Here is a 9,453-nt window from a genome sequence, read left to right on the forward strand (position 1 = left end):
TGACCAAGTTGCTGAGGATCTTAACTGAGGTCAATCTTGTGAAAAGAGATATCAATCTATTTTTCTGAATTTCATTTTCCAGAGAATTATCCTGTTTACACTGAATGGATTTGTTTGTAAATCTTAAACGTATAAGGTATACCGAAGGATTAATTTAAAAATTTTAAATGTTATAGGATCCTCCCCAAAGACAAAATGGGGAGATATATATGTGAGAGAGGATGAGCAAAATGTTGACAATCATTGAAGCTAGGTGATGTGCATATGGAAGTTCATTGTACAATATTCTCTGTAGTTCACTGCATGTTTTATATTTTCTATATTTTTAAAAGTAGGAACAGGGGCACCTGGGTAGCTCAGTTGGTTAAGCATCCAACTTCAGCTCAGATCATGATCTCACAGTTCACAGGTTCAAGCCCTGTGTCAGGCTCTGCACTGACAGCTCGGAGCCTGGAGCCTGCTTCAGATTGTGTGTCTCCCTTTCTCTCTGCCCCTCTCCTGCTTGTGCAGGCTCTCTTTCTCTCTCTCTCTGTCTCTCCATCCAAAACAAACAAACAAACAAACAAACAAACAAACAAACATTTTTTAAAAAATAAATAGAAGTAGGAACATGTGATATTCAAGGGGACTTAAGGACAGAATGGTTTTTGCACTTGACTTTCTCAGTGAGAGAAAATCACAAAGATGCTACGCATAAGAAGATTAATATGACATTCTATTTCCCATGAAAATGAATGTTAACTCCTAAAATCACCCTGAAGGTACATCAAATGAAAGCACTTTTGCTTCCATGTCTGACTGCCAAGCAGAATTGATGAGACAATAATAGTTCTCAGTTTCTTGATTAACAGCATCTCCATTAGACATGATATGCTTCACTGGGTTACACAATAAGCAAAAAAATAAAATAAAATAATAAAATAAATAAAATGAAAGATTTTTATATTGCTCTCTTTAGTATCAACTAGTAAAGTATGCATGCACCTTTTGAAATAAATATAAATGAAGGTAATGCTACAGAAAGAAGTCTCAAGGTTAAGTAGTTAATGTACTCATTTAGGGGTTTTTCCCTGCAGTGGGTAGGCAAATTTATAGTAATTTTCAACTTACTTTATGAACTACAGGATACATTTGAGCTGCGTTGTCTAGAGTTGTATGTGTTATTGTGAAATATCAAAACTAATTGGTTTTCTACTTGTGATTAACATATAGAAGGTAGACTGAAACTGGACCACTTTCTTACACCATATACAAAAATAAATTCAAAATGGATTGAAGACCTAAATGTGAGACTGGAAACCATCAAAATCTTAGAGGAGAACACAGGCAATAAGTAACCCCTTTGACATCAACCATAGAAACTTCTTTCTAGATAGGTCTCCTGAGGCAAGGGAAACAAAAGCAAAACAACACTATTGGGACTTTATCAAAATAAAAGGCTTCTGCACAGCAAAGGGAACAATCAGCAAAAGTAAAAGGCAGCCTATGAAATAGGAGAAGATATTTGCAAATGATATATCTGATAAAGGGTATCCAAAATCTATAAAGACATTATCAAAATTAATAACCAAAAAACAAATAATCCAGTTAAAAAATGGGCAGAAGACATTATAGACACTTTTCCAAAGAAGATATACAGATGGCCGATAGACCCATGAAAAGATACCCAATATCACTCATCATCAGGGAAATGCAAATCAAAACCAATGAGATATCACCTCATACTTGTCAGAATGACTAAAATGAACAGATGAAACAACAAATGTTGGTGAGGGTGTGGAGAAAGGGGAACCTCTTGAACTGTTGGTGGCAATGCAAACTGGTGCAGCCACTCTGGAAAATAGTATGGAGGTTCCTCAGAAAGTTAAAAATAAAACTACTCTATGATTCAGCAACTGCACTGTTAGGAATTTACCCAAAGAATACAAAAGTACTAATTCAAAGAGATACATGCACCCTGATATTTATAGAAGCATTATCGACAATAACCAAATTATGGAAACAACCGAAGTGTCCATCGACTGATGAATGGATAAAGAAGTGGTGTATGTATATACAATGGAGTATTACTCAGACATAAAAAAGAACGAAATCTTGCTATTTGGGAACAAAATCTTGCTATTTGGGACAATGGAGGGAGATAGAGCATTATGTTAAGCAAAATAAGTCAGTCAGAGAAAGAGAAATACCATATGATTTCACTCAATATGTGGAATTTAAGAAACAAAACAAACAAGCAAAAGAGGAAAAAAGAGGGAGAGGTAAACCAAGAAACAGACTCTTAGCTATAGAGAACAAGCTGATGGCCACCAGAGGGGAGGTGGGTGGGGGGACGGGTTAAATAGGTGATGGGGATTAAGGAATGCACCTGCCATGATGAGCACAGGGTGATGCATGGAAGTGCTGAATCACTATATTGTAAACCTGAAACTAATATTACACTGCATGTTAACTCACTAAAATTTAAATAAAAACTTAAAAAAAAAGAAAGAAAGAAAGAGTCACTTCCAACCTATCCAACCAAGCTGGATAAGGTAAAAAAAAAATCATAGTTTTTAAAAACCTGTCAGAGAGATGAGGATATATACAAACTTGAATAAATTCTAAGAAGTTACAAGATCTTCCTGGAAGAGAGAAAAAAAATCCATGGCTGCATATGCATGCCAGAGTGGCCTGTGGAAGATAAATCTACCATAGATGGAGGTATGGAGAAATAAGCCAAATCTTTAATGAGTTTTAAATGGCTACATGTAGACTGGGGTGACAGACCAGAATTCCAAGGAGCCCTCAGTGTTAGACTGAGCCTGCATCCATCCACCAAACTTTCTCATCGTCTTTGCCAAGGTGCACAGGTTGTACAAAAAGGTAGGACGTTAGGAGAGCTGAGAGAAACCCCTTAGACAGAGTTCCTACCAAATGCAAGAAATCCACTTCCTAAGATGGGAAGCAGGACAGAAGAGTGGAGAAAAAGCCCACTGAGGCATTCAGGTACTCCTGAAAGGGCTAAGGTCTCTTCCCTCTGAAGGCTGGGGCAGAGCAGTTGGGCAAAAAAAGGTCTCCCATGGCTCAGAAGCTTAGGCATAAACAAAACACAGAGCAGTCCCCACGGGACTTTCTGGGATAATGGCAACGTTCTACATGCATCTTGTTTTGGGTGATGATTACATGAGTATATAAAGTATCAAAATTCCTTGCACTGAACATGTGAGAACATTATGTTTTAAAGTATACCTCAATTTGATAATCATTTTTAAAAAAGAATCTAATGTGAAAAACAAAAAGTAATCTATTCAGTCACCTCCCTGGAAAAGCCCTGATGTTCGACTATGGAATCTGGTCTCTCCCTCTGAGAGCCGATAAGTAGAAGCCAGCCGACTCTAAGGCTCATTGTGTTGATACAGTTGGAGAGGCTGTGGCTGGTCTCAGAGTTTTATAGGAACTTTTAACAGAATTTTGTCTGCAGGCTGAGGGGATATGCCCACCAATAAATCTACAGGAACACTGGTGAAGGTGAGAAGAATTAAAGACACAAGGATTCCAACAATGAATAGAAATGATGGAAAACCTGCCTTTTCATCTTGAGGGATGGTTATTCTAGAGCTTCAATCTGTCTAAACGCTCTAATGTCCCATTTTTCCTGCTCTTTCCCCCTGAAAACACTCCCATACTACCATGAAGAAAAAAAAGCTGTCTTCATGCTAATGAAGCGGAAGAGAAAATGCCTTCCCTCCTCTGACAGAGTATACTCTGAGCCTTGTGACAGGGAGCCTTGCTGGTGCCCCAGGGTGGCATGTCACTTTTACAGCACTTGCTTTCATAATATAATTATGGCTGGATAAAAGAAGGAAATTAAATCCTTGACGACTGGATGTCCCAGGAAAGATTGAGCAGAGTTAGCATGGCCAAACACAGAGAGGGCCCAGTCCCCTGTCAGAGCAGTGGCATCCAACTTCTTTTCTCCACCAACCTGAGTTACGGCGGCAACATGGCCTAGTGGAATGATTGTAATACCTAAATAGAATAATAACAATATCTAACTTGAATGGAGAGATGAGTATGTACCAGCCACTAAGCTAAGTCCTGCCTCTTTACTCCCTTGGCTTTTATAGCATCTTTGAGATAAAGTACTATGATCATCACCATTTTACAAATGGGAAAATGAGAAGTTACCACAACCTATTTAATAGTGGAGCCCTGAATTTGAAAAGGGGCAGTATGACAGGAGAACTCACCACCTGTAAGTCCTTCTACATGAGACACTATTCTGATTCCTCAAGTAATGGGAATAGGCAGATTCTGGAATTTGAAAGCCCGGAGTTCAAATCCTGATTTTACGTATACTGACGATAGGCACAGTTAACCTTTCTAAGGTTCTGTTTCATCCATAAAATACAGGTAACATAAGTGACTTAAAAATTATTGTGAGGATTCTAGACAGGTCATATGAAGAGCCTGGCCCCTAGTAGGTGCTCAACAAGTGGTAGTTATTGCTGGTGATAATAAATCATATTACCTCTTTAATATTCATTTCTGATCTCATATAAATACAAATTGCGCGTATGTGTTTATGTGTGCGTGTATCTATGCAAAGTATACCTAAAAGCACTGATACGGATAGAAAATGAAAAATGAAGGACAGAATAAAAGTTGTCCTTCATAATTATATACATACACACATATACACACATTTTTTCCTAATTTCTTCTCTAGAGAACATAGCAACTTAACATTTTAATTAAGGTGTGCAACTAAGGGGACTATTGCCCTGGAGCATACAGCATTCGTAATAACTGAAAGGGTAAACATTTCTACTTGCAAACACTGAAGTATCATGGCATACTAGAAATATCACAGGTCTTAAAACCACTCAGATTTCAGTTGAAATCTTTATTTTAATAATTTACGGCTATGTGACCTAGACCGTAAAAGGTGATTTACCTTCTAAAGCTGCAGTTTCTCTCATCTATAAAATGAACATAATTACACCTGGTAGTTTGTGTTAATGGTTATAATATGTATAAGACACCTGGTCTCTCTACTAGATGCCCTTTAAATGGTAGCTCAATTGTAATCACTATTGTGCCTTTATATCCTCTATCATAGTCATACCAGAAGTCAACAACAACTTCCATTTGTTTTCCATAAATCTTATAGTGACATCTTATTATAATTACATATCAATTACTAGAGTCACTCCAGAATTTTGCCCAAAGACAGGGCTTAAAAATTCATTAATTCTAAAGCTTTCCTTGATTAGTTACAAAAAGAATTAAGTTGGAAATAATCTCTTTTTAAGTCAGTGGAAGTGTTTCATTAATTTTTATTGCAAATTAACTTATGGTTTTAATTAATTATATATATTTTAAATTTTTAATTAGACTTTAATTAAAATTATTTAAAGTGTAGAAGGAACTGTTTTTCTCTGTATTTTAATCAAATTATTTTAGGCAATAGGATGGCTGGCTCAAAGACTGACGATCTCTTTTCTGCATGTGGCTTTTAAAACATATATACATCTCTCTCTCTCTCTCTGTCTGTCTCTCTCTCTCTCTCTCTCACACACACACACACACACACACACACACACACACACACATTTATAATCAAACCCAAATAAAGAGGCAAAGTTTGGAGGAAATCAGAGAGAGCTTTAACAGTAAGGAAAAAAGTCAAGAGAGCCACAGAATATGAAAACAAGAGAGAAACAGGGTCAAGTGAGAGTTGCCCAGGAAAGATACAAAACATCATCTTTGAAAGGGTGTTGTGGGCACTCATTACATAATATCTGCAGAACTGTTTTGGTCTCCTGAGAGATGGGCACTCTATCAATACAAGGTATTATGGTTTCTGTCTTTATAACTGAGAGATTGATATTCTTTGGTAAGATTCCATATCCAGCATAGAAGGAACACAATTAGAAGTCTGAAATAGCACTTTTCCCTTTTTCTTCAAAACAAAGTCTCCTTCCAGTGTGTGACCTTCCATGCAAAACAGCTCATTTTTAAAGCTTAGTTCTAGTCTTTTAAAGATCCTTGGTTACAAGCCATGGGAAAGGATATCATGTGACAGAGGCACAGTCCTTTCTAAGTGACAGGGGAAATGTCCTGCTATAATCACCCTTAGTGAGGAGAATACAACACCATTTGGTAGTCAGAAGAACTTTTAATCATACTAGAAACACAGAGGATACCATGCTCTCTTTTTTGACTTCTCTCATTTTTCCTTGTGAAAATATTTCAAGGAGACAATGAATGGATATAGTAGTTAAATTCCTAAGAAGGTTTAAAAAGCATGCTGTAGGAGTAAATATTCACTAGAGTGAGAAGAGAAGAGAAGAGAAGAGAAGAGAAGAGAAGAGAAGAGAAGAAAAAGGCTGACTACAGCAAGGAAAGTGTTTTTTTCTGTCCTGCTATCACTGATTATTGAAGTTGTGTTCATGTTCAGGTTGCTAAAGGGTAGGAGACATCATGTTATGAATATTATAATTAGATTATACAATACACAAGTGGTTTGAAATATTAAGTCACTTACCATGTCAGTAGAAGAAACAGTTGGCCAATCCTCTGGAGCCAGTGTAGTGTCATTAGATATTGAGATATTAACTGTAAGAAAAAGACAATCTTTTACCATAAAAATGACCTAAATTCATAACTCAAAATCTAAAAAAGCTGGGCCAGGCACGAAAAATGTCTTCAACACCACCATAAAACACAATGAATTTTTCTTTATTATAATTGTATTCACCTTTCACCTAGATAAAATTAGCAAAGATTCAGACATATCTCTTGTACTTTAATCTGAAAAGAAACAATGGCAAACATTTAAGGAAATGCTATTACAATTTGTTTCAGGTTTCAAAAAAAAAAAAGAAAAAGAAAACTTCTCCATTATTAAAAAAGCATTCACTGTATTTTGTCTGGTGGAAAAATAGATGTTAGTAAGTGAATAAGTTGATCACGGGCTTCATGTACAGTCAAATCTCACAAGTAGATTTTCACTGGTTAAGAATTAACTAATTTGGGATTTTTGAAAATCTAGACTGCATATGAGAGAGTATATCTTTGCAATATGTGGGAAAACAAAAAGTCTTTCAAACACATAAGAAACTATATAAATATAATGTTAATAAATGTTTAATCTAATTTTTAAAATTATTATCACAAAATTTGCCATGATTTGTAAATTTATTAAGAGGTTGCTTTTTGAGGAATGTGACTTATTTACTAAACCAACCCTCCTCCTGGAAATATTTCATTATTTTAAAATTTTTGAACCTAAAATTAAAACATATTTAAGGTGTTCTATAATTAAAACTTTTTATCAAATAAGCCTTTTTCCTATTACATGAGTTTTTTGTTTTGTTTTTTTTAAAGTTTACTTATTTATTTTGAGAGAAAGAGTGTGAGTGGGGGAGGGACAGAGAGAAAGGGAGGGAGAGAGAGAGAATCCCAAGCAGGGTCCCAGTAAGGAGCCTGACACAGGGCTTGAACTCAGGAACCATGAGATCATGACCTGAGCTGAAACCAAGCGTCTGATGCTTAACTGACTGAGCTATCCAGGAGCTCTGATTGTTTTGTTTTGGTTTTTGTTTAAAATGTTTGTTTATTTATTTTGAGAGAGAGTAGGGAGGGGCAGAGAGAGAGAGAGTGAGAGTGAGAGAGAGAGAGAGAGAGAGAGAGAGAGAGAGAATCTCAAACAGGCTCCGTGCCCAGTGCAGAGCCTGATGCGGGGCTCAACCCTAAGAACTGCAAGATCATGGCCTGAGCCAAAATCAAGATTCGGATACCTAACTGACTGAGCATCCAGGTGCCCCTAACGTTTTATGTATTATAAAATAGATCGTTACTGAGAGAATATCCCTAATTTATGGAGATATTGTAAAATGACATTTAGGTTTTTGTCTTTGAGCATCACATTTAACATCCAAATTGCTATTATTTGGTCCCCTCTTGCTTGCCCCCTCCTGCCCCCAAGCCCCTAGACTATCCTTTTAGTTTGCCGTATTTTAGTTCCTACCAACATAAGCTCTTAATGAGAAACAAACAGATTTATTTAATTGTTGAAATTTAGAATATAAGATCCATAACAGAAAGGGCATGTCTTGTTCACTACTTTTTCCCAGAATCTGCCCAGTCCAGCACTAACAGGAACTCAAAAATATTTATTTATTATTCAACCTTAAAAAAAAAAAAAAAAAAAAAAAAGGAAATCCTGCCATTTGCAAAAATATGGATGAACCTGGAAGACATTATGCTAAGTGAAATAAGCCAGCCAAAGAGAAATACTGTATGGTGTCAGTTATAGGTAGAAGCTAAAAAAATAAAATAAAATAAAAGGTAAATACAACTCATAGAAAGAGAGAGTAAAATGGTGGTTGCCAGGGGCTGGGGGCTGGAGGGGGTGGTAGATCGGGAAATAGAAAGAGGTCAGTAAAAGGATACAAACTTCTAGTTATAAGAAGAATAAGGTCTGAGGATCTAAATAAAATAAAATAATAAAATAAAGTATAATAATAAAATAATAAAATAAAATAAAAATGAGAGGTGATGTATTAATTAACTTTGGTGGGAATCCTTTCATAATGTATATATATATGAAGTCATCATTTGTACACTTTAAATACATTATAATTTTGTCAACTATACCTCAATAAAATGAAAATATCTTTTAATGTCAATAAATGAGGCTAGAATAGGGAACATTTAATGACTCCAAATGAATGAGGGCAGATAAAGGCAAAAGAAATGAAATAATGAAAACAAATAAAAGGGAGAAAATATTTAGCTAGAGCCCTAGTCTTTGTCAATTTTGGAATCCATTCTGATCTTTGAAGGTTCTAGAATTGTTAAACTTTTAATCTACTGCTAGGTCATCCCTATTTCCTTGTAAAACACACACGCAACCTGTTTTCTTATTCTGTTTCAGTACAGGTCACAGAAAGAATCAAAATAGGCTAAAGGATGCTTGGCCCAAACAATAAAACCAAACATGAGTTCATTCCCAAAAGGAAGAAGATGTTAGTACATTTTTGTTAACAAAACCTAGATTTTTAGCACTATTTTGTTCTAAAAAGCCTACAGTACATTTTCTTACATTATTCCATTTGCTCATTTAAAAACAAGCTATACTTTTATACCTGCTTTATGTTGAATGGGACTCTGAAACAAGATATGCCAGGTTTCTTGCCCAGGACTGTAGAAGAGTCAACCAGAAGTAGAATTGATACCAAAATCTTGTTCAGCATTTTTTCTTTTCCTAGCCAGCATTTGATTTTTGTGGTAACAGAATTCAAGATGGGATAATACTCTCCAATGTTAGATGATGTGAATTTCAACCGCCCCCCCCCCACACCCCGAAATGTCTGACTGGTCTGAGTGTTCGGAAGAAAGCAGTCTATGTGAAATCACAGGCACTATTTAGATGGTGTCTGGGAAACTCCTCTTCCTGAGCAAG

The 9,453-nt window shown here is 36.0% G+C and overlaps 1 protein-coding gene across 4 annotated transcripts in view; it reads right to left on the reverse strand.

Moving 5' to 3' along the window:
• SLC4A4 (solute carrier family 4 member 4) overlaps positions 1 to 9,453 on the reverse strand; it is a 358,380-nt gene that overhangs the window by 67,189 nt on the left and 281,738 nt on the right. For all 4 annotated transcript variants that reach the window (XM_058722325.1, XM_058722324.1, XM_058722327.1 and 1 more), the window contains one exon: positions 6,532 to 6,602. In XM_058722325.1, the coding sequence (XP_058578308.1) occupies positions 6,532 to 6,602 (71 nt within the window). The remainder of the gene's footprint in view (positions 1 to 6,531; positions 6,603 to 9,453) is intronic.

This window comes from Neofelis nebulosa, chromosome 3, assembly GCF_028018385.1.
Source record: "Neofelis nebulosa isolate mNeoNeb1 chromosome 3, mNeoNeb1.pri, whole genome shotgun sequence".
In the NCBI taxonomy this organism is placed as follows: domain Eukaryota; kingdom Metazoa; phylum Chordata; class Mammalia; order Carnivora; family Felidae; genus Neofelis; species Neofelis nebulosa.